This window comes from Rissa tridactyla, chromosome W, assembly GCF_028500815.1.
Source record: "Rissa tridactyla isolate bRisTri1 chromosome W, bRisTri1.patW.cur.20221130, whole genome shotgun sequence".
Lineage (NCBI taxonomy): Eukaryota > Metazoa > Chordata > Aves > Charadriiformes > Laridae > Rissa > Rissa tridactyla.
Genome location: NC_071496.1, coordinates 16,698,683 through 16,716,794, shown reverse-complemented (window position 1 = coordinate 16,716,794; position 18,112 = coordinate 16,698,683). Strand labels below are relative to the sequence as shown.

Here is an 18,112-nt window from a genome sequence, read left to right as displayed (position 1 = left end):
AAATAAGCTGAACAATTTATATGTATTTTATTTTTACGTCTATAAAGCTATATATAGAGGTGTCTCAGTGGTACTAGGGAAGAGATTTGACTCGATATAATTCAAAAGGGAAGTCTTTTTTTTCATATTAGCATGCACATTATCAAATGTTGGTAGGCAGGCTAGAGTTTAAGGACTTTAAAAAGTAGTTCATATTTGAAAAGTAAAATGTCCTTTTTGGTATGTCTGAATTTATTGCAAGGTCAAAATTCAAATGACTTGTTGAATATCCCTCTCCCTTACTTTGAGCATTTGCAAGTAAAAAAAGTATATTCTAAATATTGGAAAATATTTACATGTTCTCAGTATGATGGAGAACTACTCTACTTTCCTTACTGAGGGCTGTGGTTCAAAGACTGTGTGGTGGGTTGACCCTGGTTGGCTTCCAGGTGCCCACCAAGCTGCTCTATCACTCCCCTCCTCAGCTGGACAGGAGAGAGAAAATATAATGAAAAGTAAAATTACTGAACAGAAAATTTGTTCTGTTTCACCTCAGACCAGGACAATTTATAATTGTCACTTTGAAGAGTGTTCCACAGTTGGGTGGTCATATGGAAAGTAATGTAATTTTCACTCTGTTTGGGGGAACAATGTACTGCAAGCACATAAAAATCTTTTCCATTGACTCATGAATCAGGGAAAGAAATGCAAGGTTCTGTTTTACCTCAGACCAGGACAATACTTCACAATTCAGAGGTTGTGACCTAGACAGTTTAATTAGGCTGGGGCATCTGTACTTTTGCTACCCTTTGATTCCAGGAACACACTGGAGCCCACCTATAATGGAACGCCAGGAGCATGGACTCTGCTATTTGTGGATGTGGTGGGTTGACCCTGGCTAGATGCCAGGATCCCACCAAGCTGCTCTATCACTCCCCTCCTCAGCTGGACAGGGGAGAGAAAATATAATGAAAGGCTCATGGGTCAAGATAAGGACAGGGAGAGATCACTCACCAATTACCATCATGGGCAAAACACTCGACTTGGGGAAATTAGTTTAATTTATTACCAATCAAAATCAGAGTAGAGTAAAGAGAAATAAAAACTAAATCTAAAAACACCTTCCACCCACCCCTCCCTTCTTCCTGGGCTCAACTTCACTTCCAATTTTCTCTACCTCCTTCCCCCGAGCAGCACAGGGGGATGGGGAATGGGGGTTGTGGTCAGTTCATCACACATTGTTTCTGCTGCTCCTCCCTCCTCAGGGGGAGGACTCTTCACGCTCTTCCCCTGCTCCAGCTCCAGCGTAGGGTCCCTCCCATGGGAGACAGTCCTCCACGAACTTCTCGAACATAAGTCCTTTCCATGGGCTGCAGTTCTTCATGAACTGCTCCAGCATAGGTCCTTTCCACAGGGTGCAGTCCTTCAGAAACAGACTGCTCCAGCATGGGTCACCCACGGGGTCACAGGTCCTGACAGCAAACCTGCTCCACCGTGGGCTCCTCTCTCTCCATGGGTCCACAGGTCCTGCCAGGAGCCTGCTTGAGTGCAGACTTCCCATGGGGTCACAGCGTCCTTTGGGTGCATCCACCTGCTCCACTGTGGACCTCCATGGGCTGCAGGGGGACAGCCTGCCTCACCATGGTCTTCACCACAGGCTGCAGGGGAAATCTCTGCTCTGGCGCCTGGAGCCCCTCCTCCCTCTCCTTCTTCACTGACCTTGGTGTCTGCAGAGTTGTTTCTCTCACATATTCTCACTCCTCTCTTCCAGATGCTGTTGCAGTTTTTTTCCCCCCCTTCTTAAATATGTTATCACAGAGGCACTACCACTGTCGCTGGTTGGCTCAGCCTTGGCCAGCAGGGAGTCCGTTTTGGAGCTGGCTGGTGCTGGTTCTATTGGACATTGGGGAAGCTTCTAGCAGCTTCTCACAGAAGCCACCCCTTGCTGCCCCCCCCCCACTACCCAAACCTTGCCACACAAACCCAATACTGACTGAAATAAAGCAGGGAAAAAAAGCTTCAGCTCTATGGATGATGCAGAAAGTCTCTGCTGCCTTGGCTAATGGATGACTTAATTGCCCTGTGAATTCCTGCAGATGCCCACTGATGTAGGCAAGTTTTGCAAATGGACTTTTAAGATTCCCCAAGAAGAGAAGTGGTTTTCCAATGACTTTATACCCAAAACTGCACATTTCATAAACAAGGTCAAATGTTCTTGTAGTTTTAGTTTTGCTTATGGGTAACCTAATATAATAATGATTTAATGAAAAAGGATTTCTTCCTTGTTTCAGGTTGCTGGTATTGGAATCTACAGCTCCTTTGGGAGACATGTCCCGGCCACACCACATTGCATCAGTTGTTCCAAACCGGTATCCCCGCTGGTTCACCCTAAGTCACATTGAATCCCAGCAGTGTGAGGTGGCATCGACCATGCTAACAGCATCCAAAGGTACATTGCTGTTAGTGATGTACTCAACTAAATGTATGCTTTTAACATTGCATGGAATAAACAGATTATAAAACTTGTGTTTAGGAATCCAAATCGCAGTCTGACAGAGGGTCTGACTCTCTCCATTCAGCCTGGCTCCAGAAAAAAAAATGTTGTGTCTTTGCTCACAAGCTAGTGGGGCTCATTGACAGAGCTTTAAACTAGGCTTGAAGGGGGAGGGGGATAATATCAGGCTTGCCCATGACAAGCTGTGGGATGACAGGCAATGGTTAGAGGGATGGGGTGCTAGCGAGGGCCTGCAGCCTGTTGCTCTGAGACATGCTGGCTACACTGGAGCACACTTGATGTCTTATGGAGATGAGCCAGGGGCTCCTGAAATAATAGAAGCCAACAGGGAAACACCGGTGAAATACATTAAAGGAATTAAGGGGTGTTCCTCTAAGAAGGTGACACAGCCAAAAGCCCAGCTGAAGTGCCTCTACACCAATACACGCAGCTTGGGCAACAAACAAGCGGAGTTGAAAGCCATCATGCTGCTAGCAGACTACAACCTGGTTGCCATTACTGAAACTTGGTGGGATGAATCCCATAACTGGAGTTAGCTCCCATAACTGGAGCTATTGATGGCTACAGGCTGTTCAGAAGGGATAGGCAAAGAAAGAGAGGAGGTGGGGTAGCTCTGTATGTTAGGGAGTGTTTTGATTGTCTACAGCTTAACGATGGTGATGATAGGGTTGAGTGTTTATGGGTAAGAATCAGGGTGAAGGCCAACAAGGCAGATATCACGGTGAGAGTCTGTTATAGACCACACGACCAGGATGAAGAGACAGATGAAATATTCTATAAACAGCTGGGAGAAGTCTCACAATCGCTAGCCCTTGTTCTCATGGGGGACTTCAACTTGCCAGATGTCTTGAAATACAATACAGCAGAGAGGAAACAGTCTAGGAGGTTCCTGGAGGGTGTTGAGGATAACTTCCTGACACAGCTGGTGAGGGAACCAACTAGGGAAGGCACCCCACTGGGCCTGTTGTTTGCGAACAGAAAAGGACTCGTGGGTGATGTGATGGTCGGAGGCTGTCTTGGGCACAGCGATCACGAAATAATAGAGTTTTTGATTCTTGGAGAAGTAAGGAATGTGGTTAGCAGAAATGCTACCTTGGACTTCCGGAGGGCAGACTTTGGTCTGTTTAGGGGCCTGTTTGACAGAGTCCCTTGGGAGGCAGTCCTGAAGGGCAAAGGAGTCCAGGAAGGCTGGACATTCTTCAAGAAGGAAGTGCTAACAGCGTGGGAACAGGCCATTCCCATGTGCCAAAAGATGAGCCACTGGGGAAGAAGACCATCCTGGCTGAACAGAGCGCTTTGTCTGGAACTCAGGGGAAAAAAGGAGAGATTATGGCCTTTGGAAGAAGGAGCGGGGAACTCGGGAGGACTACAAGGAGGTCGTGAGGTTATGAAGGGAGAAAATTAGAAGGACCAAAGCCCAACAAGAAATTAATCTGTCTACTGACGTACAAGACAATAAAAATTGTTTCTATAAATACATGAACAACAAAAGGAGGGCTAAGGAGAATCTCCATCCTTTATTGGATGCAGGGGGAAACATAGTGACAAAGGATGAGGAAAAGGCTGAGGTTTTGCCTTCTTTGCCTAGTCTTTAGTAGCAAGACCAGTTGTTCTCCAGGTACCTAGCCCCCTGAGCTGAAAGGCAGGGATGGGGAGCAGAATTTACCCCCCATAATCCAAGGAGAAATGGTTAGCAACCTGCTGCAGCACCTAGACATACACAAGTCTATGGGGCCGGATGGGATGCACCCAAGGGTACTGAGGGAGCTGGCGGAAGTGCTCTCTGAGCCACTTTCCATCATTTACCAGCAGTCCTGGCAAAACGGGGAGGTCCCAGTTGACTGGTGTATAGCAAATGTGACGCACATCCACAAGAAGGGCAGGAAAGAGGATCCAAGGAACTACAGGCCTGTCAGCCTGACCTTGGTGCCTGGGAAGGTCATGGAACAGATCATCCTGAGTGCCACTATGCGGCACATGAAGGACAACCAGGTGATCAGGCCCAGTCAGCATGGGCTCACAAAAGGCAGGTCCTGCTTGCCTAACCTGATCTCCTTCTATGACAAGGTGATCCACTTAGTGGATGAGGGAAAGGCTGTGCATGTTGTTTACCTGGACTTTAGTAAAGCCTTTGACACCGTTTCCCACAGCATCGTCCTGGAGAAACTGACTGCCCATGGCTTTGATGGGTGCACGCTCTGCTGAGTAAAAACTGTCTGGAGGGTCGGGCCCAGAGAGTGGTGGTGAATGGAGTTAAATTAATTTGGTGGCCGGTCACGAGTGGTATTCCCCAGGGCTCAATATTGGGGCCAGTTCTCTTTAATATCTTTATCAGTGACCTGGAGGAGGGGATTGAGAGCGCCCTCAGTAAGTTTGTAGACTACACCAAGTTGGGTGGGACTGTTGATCTGGTTGAGGATAGGAAGGCTTTGCAGAGGGATCTGGACAGGCTGGATTGATGGGCCGAGGCCAATGGTATGAGATTCAACAAGGCCAAGTGCTGGGTCCTGCACTTGGGTCACGACCACCCCATGCAGCATTACAAGCTTGGGGAAGAGTTGCTGGAATGCTGCCTGGCAGAAAAGGACCTTGAGTACTGTGTCCAGTTTTGGGCCCCCCACCACAAAAAGGACATTGAGATTCTGGAGCAGGTCCAGAGAAGGGCAACGAAGCTGGTGAGGGGTCTGGAGAATAAGTCTTATGAAAAGCGGCTGAGGGAGCTGGGGTTGTTTAGCCTGGAGAAAAGGAGGCTGAGGGGAGACCTTATCGCTCTCTTCGACTACCTGAAAGGAGGTTGTAGGGAGGTGGGGGTCGGGCTCTTCTCCCAAGTAACAAGTGATAGGACAAGAGGAAATGGCCTCAAGTTGCGCCAGGGGAGGTTTAGATTGGATATTAGGAAAAATTTCTTCACCAAAAGGATTGTCAAGCATTGGAACAGGCTGCCCAGGGAATTTCTTGAGGCACCATCCCTGGAGGTATTTAGAAGATGGGTAGACATAGTGCTTAGAGATATGGTTTAGTGATGGTTTTTGTCAGTGTTGGGTTGATGGTTGGACTCGATGATCTGAAAGGTCCCTTCCAACCTAGGCAATTCTATGATTCGAGGAGCTTGAAATGGGAGCAACAAACGGAACTGACTTAAACCTGTCGCTCAATTTTCTAGCAAAGTAAACTAGCTAGATGGTAGCCTGATGGGCTTGATTTGAAGGCTGATGAGACAGCTTTTTGTTCTTCTGACACACAGTATAGACTGTGAAACCCAGGAGTGGAGAAATCATTTTTAAAATTCACAAATCTTACTTTTGGCCATGTACTACACTAACACCATCAGGCACTAGAGGAATTTGTGCTGTCTTGTATCTTTCGTTTATGTGGTTTAGTTATGGAAGGTTTCTAAAAATCAAAATGTGTATAACTGAAACATCGTACTATTGTGTAGGAATGGCAGGCTCAATTATAATGCATTTCTGGATGTTTTGGGGGCTTGTTCTTGTTTTGGTGATTCTCTTTGCACTTTGCAGGTGATGTTCAGAGGCTCGAAACTGTGTTAGAATCCATCCAGAAAAATATCCACTCCTCATCACACATCTTCAAGCTTGCCCAGGATGCATTTAAAATAGCAACACTCATGGACAGCTTGCCAGACGTCACTCTTCTGAAAGTTTCTCTGGAGCTGGGCCTTCAGGTATTTCCCTTGTTCATTATTACTACAGTGGCAAACAGGAATTTGACCTTGTGTTGGTGGGTACAGCTCTTTAAGTCACTGAGGACCATACCCTCTTTGGGCTCTGTCTGGAATTTTTAGATTCTGTTTTCTGATGTAAAGCGCAGTTGACTAGTAAACACAGAACAAGGGTCTGCACAGCCCCTTTGTGCCATTTGAGTGGAAGAGAGAGCTGGGAACAACTGGCTGCTCCTCTCTTCAGGGGTGAGAGAGGACCAATGCAGGGGGTTCAGGAGTATATATAAGGATAGCTAGAGAACAAAATTATTCTGCTGGCCAGAAATGCACTTTTGCAGATCTTTTACATGGCCTTGAGGGGTTTCTTATCATTCCTCCCATCCTTCCCTTCCTTTCCCTCAAATGAGATTTGGTAGGTGCTTGTTGAATTACTAGAGAAATCCAAGGTCAACCATAACAACCTGCTTCTAAAGCAGACTGTGCTAACAGTAGCCCTCTCACTTCCTTCATCAAATCCTGCACTCTACAAGGTGTGAGATGGTCATCTGCATCAGACTCAGCTTGAAGTGTACAAGAACCTCAGATCAGTTTTCAGGCTCTTAGGAGAGACTTTACAAGCTAAAAGGAATCATAGAATCATAGAATGGTTTGGGTTGGAAGGGACCTTAAAGATCATCTAGTTCCAACCCCCCTGCCACGGGCAGGGATACCTTCCACTAGACCAGGTTGCTCAAAGCCCCATCCAACCTGGCCCTTAGGAGACAGCTAAGTTTTTAGGTATCTGGAGTAATATTGCTTTACACTGATGAATATTGGAGTTTACACAGTTCATTTCAACAAAAATAAATCTCTTCATCCCTCTTCAGGCAGTTCTTAAAAATAAAACAAACAAACAAATGCAAAGATCAGAAAACCATTTGTTACTTTGCTTCAGTAACCAAAGCTCCAAAGACTTCTGGGGAAAGGATATTATCCCAGTTGCTTCTCATGCCAAAGAAAGGTACTATTTGTCTATTCTAAACTTTTAGAAGCTAAAGTCTTTAATCAGAAAGCTGAGATTGTGTGCCTTTCTTATTCCCAAGGTTGCTGTGGAAATCTGCTTTTTTTAAAAAAACAATATCTTGGTATGTTTCTGTCTTAAATCTTTGTTTACTTGAGAAAGATCCTTATGATTGACTTGAATGTCACCTCAAGCATTCACCAAGTATCATTCAATGACTTTGGATATCACTGTATTCATGGATAGCCCTGTGTGGATGATGGTGTCATCAAAATGTATTCAGTAAGATCTAGTGAAAGAAATATCACAAACCTGCGCTTTTTCCTAAATCCAGTGTTTGGAATAAACTGGTGTAGAACATGTCCACTGTCTGCCCCAAGCTTACTAAGGTGTTTTAAGAATCTTAAAGGCAGTTTGCTTTCCAGAAGGAAGATGTATAGCAGTTTTCTGGTGGTAACTCACAACTGTATAGATTTCTACAGTAATGTTTTTTCCTGTAAAAGCCATACAGTGTCAGCATTGTCTTCAGTGGCCTACAGATGCTTTCCCCTCTCCTGCCCCCTGACCTAATGGCAATTAGATTGTCTATATTTGCTATCTAGTAACTGACTGCTTATGACATTTATGTGCCCTATAAAACCCTGTTTCTCCCCTCACGTGGCAAACTGAAAAGCAGTGTCCTCACAGGTATGCTGTTCTGCCTCTCAGCTACAACAATGACAAGTTGGACTGGTTGGGCTGAGGAGATGATACTAACAATTTCCCAGCTCAGTCACTGGGATTTCTGTGACAGAAAAACCTCTTATATTGTTCTAGATTTCAGAGTAATGTATGGACTCCTGGGTTCTTTCTCCCTATTTCCAATGGCAGCATGTGTTATGTGACTCAGCAGAGGGAGGGCATTTAAACTAGCTGTGGAAAGCATGCCCAAATGGGCATGGAGCATCTCAGGTGTATTATGTCCTTCAGAACCTTACTGGCATAGATGCTATAAGATCTGCAGGGACACGAGGGGCTTCTAATCTTCCATTTGCCTGTTGTATGCTACATCAATACAAGTAAGTATTAACACACACGTGCAGACAGGTACTGCTGTCAGAACTGCTGAACAGGTTAGTGCAGGTGATCAGTCGATGTATATTTGGCAAGTGGTGTCCTTTCCCTGAATGCCTGTAAATAAATAAACCTCCTTCCAACGTGCATGACAAAGAGGTTTCACATTGTTGTGGGAGCTAAGGGATGGTTGGCCATTTCTTGCATCTCTTATGGGTAGTGAGTTCTTAGAATCATAGAATCATAGAATTGCCTAGGTTGGAAGGGACCTTTCAGATCATCAAGTCCAACCATCAACCCAACACTGACAAAAACCATCACTAAACCATATCTCTAAGCACTATGTCTACCCGTCTTCTAAATACCTCCAGGGATGGTGCCTCAACCACTTCCCTGGGCAGCCTGTTCCAATGCTTGACAATCCTTTTGGTGAAGAAATTTTTCCTAATATCCAATCTAAACCTCCCCTGGCGCAACTTGAGGCCATTTCCTCTTGTCCTATCACTTGTTACTTGGGAGAAGAGCCCGACCCCCGCCTCCCTACAACCTCCTTTCAGGTAGTCGAAGAGAGCGATAAGGTCTCCCCTCAGCCTCCTTTTCTCCAGGCTAAACAACCCCAGCTCCCTCAGCCGCTTTTCATAAGACTTATTCTCCAGACCCCTCACCAGCTTCGTTGCCCTTCTCTGGACCTGCTCCAGAATCTCAATGTCCTTTTTGTGGTGGGGGGCCCAAAACTGGACAGAGTACTCGAGGTGGGGCCTCACCAGTGCCGAGTACAGGGGGACAATCACTTCCCTAGTCCTACTCACCACACAGATCCTGATACAGGCCAGGATGCTGTTGGCCTTCTTGGCCACCTGGGCACACTGCTGGCTCATATTCATCCAGATGTCAATCAACACTCCCAGGTCCTTTTCTGCCAGGCAGCTCTCCAGCCACTCCTCCTCAAGCTTGTAACGCTGTGTCGCAGTTTTGGCCGGTTTGGCCAATCAGAATGACAGATGGCCCTCCCCCCCATCTCTCCTCAGAGAGGAGAGGAAGAGATAAGGAGATTTACGAGTTTAGAAAAAGAACTAAAGTACTTTAATGAAAATAATAAATAAGGCAATAGTAAATAATAATAGAATAATAAAAATTTTAAAAAAGTATACAATATATACAAAACCGTATCCAGCTCCCAAGATGACGATCGCATCACCAGCAGACACAGGGAAAGTCCCAGACTGGAGTCAGCGACGAACAGGAGCTGAATTCTGGAACTAGAGTCAGGAGCGCTCTGATCGGGATCAAAGGCAGATGAACAGACAGGGTCCTCCTCAGATGAAGGCCATTGAAGAAAGAGACTTCTCCCTTTGATCCCTTAGCTTTTATACTGACCATGGGGCAGATGGGATGGAATACCCTGTTGGTCAGTTTTGGGTCACCTGTCCTGTCTGCTCCTCCCTGCAGGTGGGACCCCTCTACGCTTCTCCGCTTCCGACCCTCTAACGGGGCAAATAACAAAGTTAGCTGACCTTGGCTGTTATAGCAATAAGTCTAAGCAAGAGCCTCTGTGCATCCCATTCCTTGGTATAATCAGGTCTTATCACTCTGAGAGCGAACAGTTTCTGAACAATATGCTGTTAATTTCAGAGTTTAGTCAGTTAGAAGAGGCCCAGCTAAAAAGTAAAATTACAAAACAGAAAGTTGGTTCTGTTTTACCTCAAACCAGGACACGCTGCATGGGGTTGTTGTGACCCAAGTGCAGGACCCAGCACTTGGCCTTGTTGAATCTCATACCATTGGCCTCGGCCCATCAATCCAGCCTGTCCAGATCCCTCTGCAAAGCCTTCCTATCCTCAACCAGATCAACAGTCCCACCCAACTTGGTGTAGTCTACAAACTTACTGAGGGCGCTCTCAATCCCCTCCTCCAGGTCACTGATAAAGATATTAAAGAGAACTGGCCCCAATATCGAGCCCTGGGGAATACCACTCGTGACCGGCCACCAAATTAATTTAACTCCATTCACCACCACTCTCTGGGCCCGACCCTCCAGACAGTTTTTACTCAGCAGAGCGTGCACCCATCAAAGCCATGGGCAGTCAGTTTCTCCAGGACGATGCTGTGGGAAACGGTGTCAAAGGCTTTACTAAAGTCCAGGTAAACAACATGCACAGCCTTTCCCTCATCCACTAAGTGGATCACCTTGTCATAGAAGGAGATCAGGTTAGGCAAGCAGGACCTGCCTTTTGTGAGCCCATGCTGACTGGGCCTGATCACCTGGTTGTCCTTCATGTGCCGCATAGTGGCACTCAGGATGATCTGTTCCATGACCTTCCCAGGCACCAAGGTCAGGCTGACAGGCCTGTAGTTCCTTGGATCCTCTTTCCTGCCCTTCTTGTGGATGTGCGTCACATTTGCTATACACCAGTCAACTGGGACCTCCCCGTTTTGCCAGGACTGCTGGTAAATGATGGAAAGTGGCTCAGAGAGCACTTCCGCCAGCTCCCTCAGTACCCTTGAGTGCATCCCATCCGGCCCCATAGACTTGTGTATGTCTAGGTGCTGCAGCAGGTTCCTCACCATCTCCCTTTGGATTACAGAGGCTTCATTCTGCTCCCCGCCCCTATCTGCTAGCTCGGATCCCTGAGTACTCAGGGAACAACCGACTCTACTACTAAAGACTGAGGCAAAGAAGGCATTAAGTACCTCAGCCTTCTCCTCATCCTTTGTCACTGTGTTACCGCCCTTGTTATCTTGTTGTTATCTTGTGTTCCTCTAGAGTAAGAAACTCTCATTAAAAAAAAATAATCCATCAGGATAAAGTCAAGTTTATTCTCTGTGGAAGAGAGCTTGGCTTTCAGATAAGCTATGTAATTCCCAGGGGCTTCTTGTCATTTTCCGACTTACTAACCTGTTGAGAAGTTGTCTTCAATTGATAACACAGATCTTGGATAGAACTTGGACAGATCTGGAACTCCCTTTTAGGAAGAGGTGTCTCAAGAATGTATTGAGCAGAAGTGAAATAGTTCTTTGGCTACATGGGCTACAGTATAAATGAACTTCAGCTCCTCCTTGGTCAAGATATCAATATATGCTTTATTTGAAATCCTTGGGGGTTTTTTTATCATCAGTAAAGGGCTCCTCTCTTAGCGCTCTCAGTTTGTCAGTTTAATTAAATGAAAAGAACCTAATTCCAGAATAGTTCAAGTCAAGAAACTATTCCATGTGAAGAAACTAGATATAGTATTGGGTTTTGCTCTCAAGTTAGGACTGTCTACACTGGAGCTGCTATTATGCCCACTATGCATGCTGAAGGCTCTTGTGACTGATGATCCTTTTACAGACCACTATGGTGAAGTCATCAGAGAAGACTTTCAGAGAAGTAGTCGTTCACGCCTTTCTATTTGTTTGTTTAACCTCCTTCTCTCCCTCACCAGTAGCAGAATTCAGTCCATAACCCTGTATTTTCTCTTGGATTCACTCTACTTGGGGGAAGCTGAAAATTCATCTTGGATATTGGAAGAGTGTTAGCCTTCAATTTGTGTGTGCATCAATACAGGAAGTCACATAGACTCTCTTTGATGGAAAGAATAGGACAGATATTTCCACTCCAAAGCATTTTGACTTGAGGATGCCTGTTTTTCTTCCAGAAAGAATTCAAGCAAAGGCTGGTTCCATAATTCGTTAGCCATATTTTCATATTTGAAAATGCATTGGATTGTTCCTCACAGATCCATTTGCTTTCTCTCAAAATGCTGTTCTCCAATCTAGCACTCAAATTAGTCAAAATGATACCACAATGTCTGAGGCCAACAAAGCTGATGTTATGCTGTAACTTCGGGTCATGTACAACCAGTCATCAAATTCCCAAGGTGTGAATGTTTGGAGGCCAGCATGATGGTTGTTTATAACCAGGCTTCTTAAAAATCATCTGTGCATTTGTGCTCCTCAGCAGTCTTTCCATCTTCTTAATTATCCTATTTACAGCTACACTAAAGGAGGTGGCAAGAGTAACAAATATGACAGAGGGCTACATGCCACTTTGAAGTCACCTTAGGATTGGGGGGTCATATGTGTTGAGAACCCTCTTACAAATGCTGCTGACTCCAGGCTGTTTTGTGAGTGCATTTTATGAGTTAATATGTAAAGATCATCGCTGAAAGCTCTGATTGACCTTTTATGCTCTTTGTTTAATTGCTACAAATAGTAATACCATAGTACGATCCCTGATATCGTAAGGGGAAAACTACTTGCTTTCTTCATCTGGATGTCTGTGGGATCTGTCCAGCTGAAACGAGCTTTACATGCAGTGTTTGTTTTACTGCATAAACATATTTGCCCACATTTTGAGAAACAACATAGGCAATAAATGCAAGTGTTGTAAAATATGGGCACTGCAATCAGAGCTTAAAGTCCTTTTTCTATGATTCTGATGGTTTTACAATGGATCTTCTTTGCAGGGACTCCTTGTTCAGAGAGAGAAATCGTCGCTATGACTTACTAATAATATCTGGATATATCTGGAAGTGTGTGTGCATATATATATCTTTGCAGCATAAACAGACAGTCACATCATAATATACTCTAACTCCTGTCTGTATTGTTGAAGTCAATAAAAAAAATGCAGATGGTGGAAAAATTAGATGGGTTAGTTTGCCCAACAAGAATTGACACATTTCCACTTTAAAGACTAATATACATAGAGGGAGGAGACACAATATAATTTAATTTGAATAATTGGTAATTGGTTGGGATTTTTTGTTGTTTTGAAGGGGGCTTTTTTTGTGGGGTATTTTTTTCTTCTCCCCAAATAAGACAGTTTCTCCTCTGGCCTTGAAGGACCTGCAGTTGGTTGGAATTACTCTCTGTATGCTCTTCCAAGATAGCTGAGCAGTATTTGTCAAGTCTTTTGACATATCAGCTAAAAAGAGGTAACAGAATGGAAAGAGCAAGAGGCTGACGTTTTGAACCTCATTGTATTTGAGTAACTTAAATCCCTAATTGTTGGTATATTGTCTTGGTTTTGCAATAAGATTAATTTGTATTTTGTTTGTGTTGTTTTAATAGGTGATGCGGATGACACTGTCAACACTGAATTGGCGACGGCGGGAAATGGTGAGGTGGTTGGTAACATGTGCAACAGAAATAGGTATGTTCTGAGATGCTTCTCAAGGGCTCCTGCCTTTTTGTCAGCTAATCTTAGAGGGCTTGATCTTGTTGGTCAACACCCACGCTCTGCAAATGTCTCCCACTTTCTGTTCATCTATAAAATTCCTTTGGTTAGAAGACATTAATTATGGCAGTGATGAGTGGGTTTTTTGAGCATGTGATAGAATAGACATAGGCCAAGTGAGACAATAGTTGAGTAATGCAGTGTGACTTCTTTCCCCTTGTCCCCTCCATGTGGGGTTTGGGCTTAAGGCTGCAGCAGAGAAAAGGCTCATGGTTATGAGCTGTTACACTATGCTACAACTTTGCTTGCTCTGAGAGGTGAGCCTCCAAAAGACTGGTGAGAGTGCTGTCGTGCTATCTGGTCAGCTGTGGGGAAGAGGAACCAGAAAAAAGGTGAATGAAATGTTGAGGTTGCCTCCCGCTGTGTGACAGACAAGATCTCATGAAGGGATTCTAATTGCTTGTTGTTTGTTTTCTTGGTTTGTTTTTTTTTAAGCCCATGGGTAAATCCAAGCTTAGAGTGTAATGCATCTTTGTTGTGTGGCTATGACATTGTGCAGGCCTCTCGTCTGCACTGAAAAGCAAACCAAACACTAATGCACCTATCCTTAACCACATAAGGTGAAAATAAGGTGGGAGCAGAACTAGCCTCATACTTAGAGGATAGCAGTGGGAGAATAGTGCACTCAGCAGGACATTATGTTCATTTCTGGGCTTTGCCATAAATTTCTTGTGTGTCTTGATGAGGTGTCCCTTAGCTTCTGTATTCCAGTTTACCATCTGCAAAATGAGGATACAGAATCTGAAAGTGTAGATGATGGCATTAAAAACTGTGTAGCTCTAAAAAAAAATAAAATAAAAAAAATCAGCAGCTGTGGCAGTGAGGACAATATAAGTACTATGATAAGGGAGCAATTTTAATTGTCACTAAAGGTATTTTTGGAAAGTGTGTTTCCCTGCTGTATTTACTCCTTTTTCATACATCTGAGTTGATTGTATCACATAGATGCTTCTTGAGTTTCAGAACTTCAAGGGTTTGCTGCTGCTTATTCTCTAGATTAGTTTATTCTTTGCTTTATGCTTAAATGAGAAATTAATATTGTCAGTAGCATGGGAAAATACAGCTTGCCTTTGTATGCCCTCAGCCAGAAAATGGTTTGTGTCCACAAATTTTCATGCAATGCTCTTTTTTTATTGCTTTTATATCTTTGCTAAGGTAATTATTACTGAGGCTCTCTTGCAGATATTAGTACCTGAATATTATTTTGTGCAGTTATATATTGGCAAATAAAAAGCTGGGTTTAATACTGCTTTAAATTAGTTTACATATTCTAATAGAAGCATCCCATAAAGAACCTATAATGTCATGCAAAGTACTCTTGAGAGTTAATCAAGTTGATAAAACAAGGAATCTGTTTATTTAAATGAAGATCTGATATTTTCTGACTATGCTGAATTTTTGCACACAAGTGAAAGGGTGCACAGGAAACATCAGAGTCCTACAGAGAAAAGGACCTCTGGGTGTGTTTTAGGTGGGCTCACAGATGTGTGTAAACTGCCTCTAGCGATAATAAGACACTCTAGTTGGGTATAAGATTCAATTTATGGAACCCATTAGTCACTGTTTCCCCCTTCTTCCCCCCCACCACACACACGTGCCAGGAATAAAGTGATACTAAGGAAAATATCTATTTCAGATAATATCCAGTAGCATCTATTGCTCAGAGTATTTCCCTAATAAGGATCTTGATGTTCAGGTGCATATGAATTTAATACAAGATGTATCTGAAAAGCCTGTTGGGAGGGGGTGGGGTTTAGGATTTTTTTTTAAAAAATGTTTAAGGTGCGCTTAGTATTAAATGCCATGGTGTTCTATTAAATGAGACATTTAGCATGCTTTCATATTTTGCGCACGCACTGTACCTTGAGATGCACATAGAGAAAAGAAGTTAAAATTGCCTTTTAAGCGTTCAGTGTGAGGGCTGCTTTTGAGTGATGTGATGAGACCAAATGAGCCAGAATTTGTTATCCAAATTGTCTTAGATAACAAGTAAAGCAGCTCAGTTGTCACACCAGGAGATTAAAGCTTATCTTGCAGGCTGTTTTGTTATTATCTGCATTTTGGTGATTGCTACAGAGTTTGCACAGTAGCCTTTGTTTTAATGTCCTTTTCCAGCCATGTTATCTGGTTTAGCCCTTCTTGCTGAAGCATGTCTCCTTGGATGTACTAGCAACCTCTTAGACTTCGAAAATGTAATCTTTTGCTGAACACCTGTATCTGCTACGTTTTATCAATTGTGGCTAATCCTTTCTTCCTTTCTTTCTCTCCCCAGGTGTTTATGCACTGGATAGTATCATGCAAAACTGGTTTACGCTTTTCACTCCAACAGAAGCCACTAGTATTGTTGCTACAACAGTGATGTCCAACAGCACCATTGTCCGTCTGCATCTGGACTGCCATCAGCAGGAGAACCTGGCCAGCAGTGCTAGGACGCTTGCTCTACAGTGTGCCATGAAGGATCCTCAAAACTGTGCCCTCTCTGCACTGACCTTATGTGAAAAGGATCACATAGCTTTTGAGACTGCTTACCAAATTGTTCTAGATGCTGCTACAACTGGCATGAGCTACTCACAGCTTTTTACTATAGCACGATACATGGAGCACCGTGGTTACCCCATGCGGGCTTACAAGCTGGCCACTTTGGCCATGACGCATCTCAACCTGAGTTACAATCAGGACACGCACCCTGCCATTAATGACGTTCTGTGGGCATGTGCGCTCAGCCACTCCCTTGGGAAAAATGAGCTAGCAGCTATAATACCTCTGGTGGTCAAAAGTGTCAAATGTGCAACAGTACTGTCAGATATTTTGCGTAGGTGTACTTTGACCACTCCTGGCATGGTGGGACTTCATGGAAGGAGGAACTCTGGTAAGCTCATGTCACTGGACAAAGCCCCTTTAAGACAACTCTTGGATGCCACAATTGGAGCCTATATTAATACAACTCATTCACGTCTCACTCACATCAGCCCGCGACACTATAGTGAGTTTATAGAGTTCCTCAGCAAGGCCCGAGAGACCTTCTTAATGGCTCATGATGGACACATACAGTTTACACAGTTTATTGACAACCTAAAACAAATCTACAAAGGCAAAAAGAAACTGATGATGTTGGTTCGTGAGCGGTTTGGTTGATGAAAATGCATGGGGGGGTGGTGGTGGTTTGTTTTTACTTGAGCCTGCCTTTGTATCCTTTTGAACTTAAAAGAAACAGAGCCACATCGGTATTATATGTGTATAGTTATATTGAGTTTGCAAACTAAACTGTCATGTTGTGAAAGTTTGCGTGTTTAATCTTTTTTTCCTTTTTTCTGTTTTGTGTGAGAGAGAGGTTAAAAAAAGTTTGGTTTACACTGAGTATATGTTGTCAAGTGGCAAAAGCCCACATTGCTCTCCTGTTCTTTCTGTATATGTTCACAGCCTCAAAAACAAACATATATTGCAATGGCTTTAAAAACGAAACAAAACACCTCCATCCTGTGATAAGTACCTCGAATGGATTCAGCTTTACTCCTTTGTAACTCATCCTTACATTTCAGCATATTTAAACAAAACAACAAATTAAATACTAATGGTCAAAAGGCTGACCACGTGGCTTTGCAGTGCTGTTCATCCAGAAGCATGGCACACAATGCTTGCGCATGTGGAAACTTAGCGACTGTCAACATACATTCTCAGGGATTTATCAAAAAAAATTTTAAAAAGAATGAGAGCATTTATTGTACTGTATATATATTATAGTATATGTCTGAATATTGAAAAAATATAACATTAATTTATAAAAAAAAATCTATGTAATACAAAATACTTGAAGCTGCAGTAGCTTGGTTTTAAACAAAAAAAGAAAACCTATCCGAAGGACTAAAGTGCGCCTTGCTTCAGGGTTGGCTCAGGTGGTGAACTATATGCTGGGCATCTATGCAGAGCCACCTTTTGGATTGCATGGTTGGACTGATACCTATTGAGGGAAATTTTATATATATAGATATTTATACAACCTGTGTTTACATATATATGTATACACACATACACACATGCTTGTAACAGGCACTATAGTAAAGAGGGATGACAAAAAATACACAGCCAGAGCAGCAAGCCTTAGCATTAAGAATACAGTATGCCAGAATCGGGGTTTGTGCCTCCTAGCCTGGGAAACTTAAAAAAATATCCTTTTTCACACAAAATGCAAAATTATTGACATGATACATTATGCCTTTGCAGTGAGCTAATAATAAGTTAACCTTTGTGCACAAATATATATATATTATATATATATATATTCTGCATAGGTATTTTGACTTTGTGCAGGACAGAAAGTTGTGTAGGTGACTATTTACTTTTCCGTTCATTTTTTTAATTTTTTTTAATATATTTTATTTTCTCTAGAATTACTGAAACAAAAGCAGCCTTCTATCTTGCCTTGTCTTAATGCTTTAAAATAACCAAACTGGAGATCTAACTACCAAACCATTCATCATATTATTAAATACCAACTTTGGTTACAGTATAGTGTCTTTAGCTGATGGTTCTGTATCCTTGTGCTTTTTAAAGCAGTTTTTATGTTCTGGTGCAAAAGTTGTCCAGTGTCTCTTGTTCCCTTCATTAGAGAACATGCTAGAGGAATGTTTGTAGGTATTTTTGTTTAGAAAAACTATTTCGTGCTTT

General features: G+C 43.3%; 1 protein-coding gene across 2 annotated transcripts in view; it reads left to right on the top strand.

The window, feature by feature from the left end:
* The window catches only part of LOC128901933 (zinc finger SWIM domain-containing protein 6-like), a 160,044-nt gene extending 142,352 nt beyond the window's left edge, over positions 1-17,692 (top strand). For both annotated transcript variants that reach the window (XM_054184079.1, XM_054184080.1), the window contains 4 exons: positions 2,271-2,428; positions 6,016-6,179; positions 13,282-13,363; positions 15,720-17,692. In XM_054184079.1, the coding sequence (XP_054040054.1) occupies positions 2,271-2,428; positions 6,016-6,179; positions 13,282-13,363; positions 15,720-16,582 (1,267 nt within the window). In that variant the 3' untranslated portion in view covers positions 16,583-17,692. The remainder of the gene's footprint in view (positions 1-2,270; positions 2,429-6,015; positions 6,180-13,281; positions 13,364-15,719) is intronic.
* The last annotated feature ends 420 nt before the right edge of the window (positions 17,693-18,112 follow it).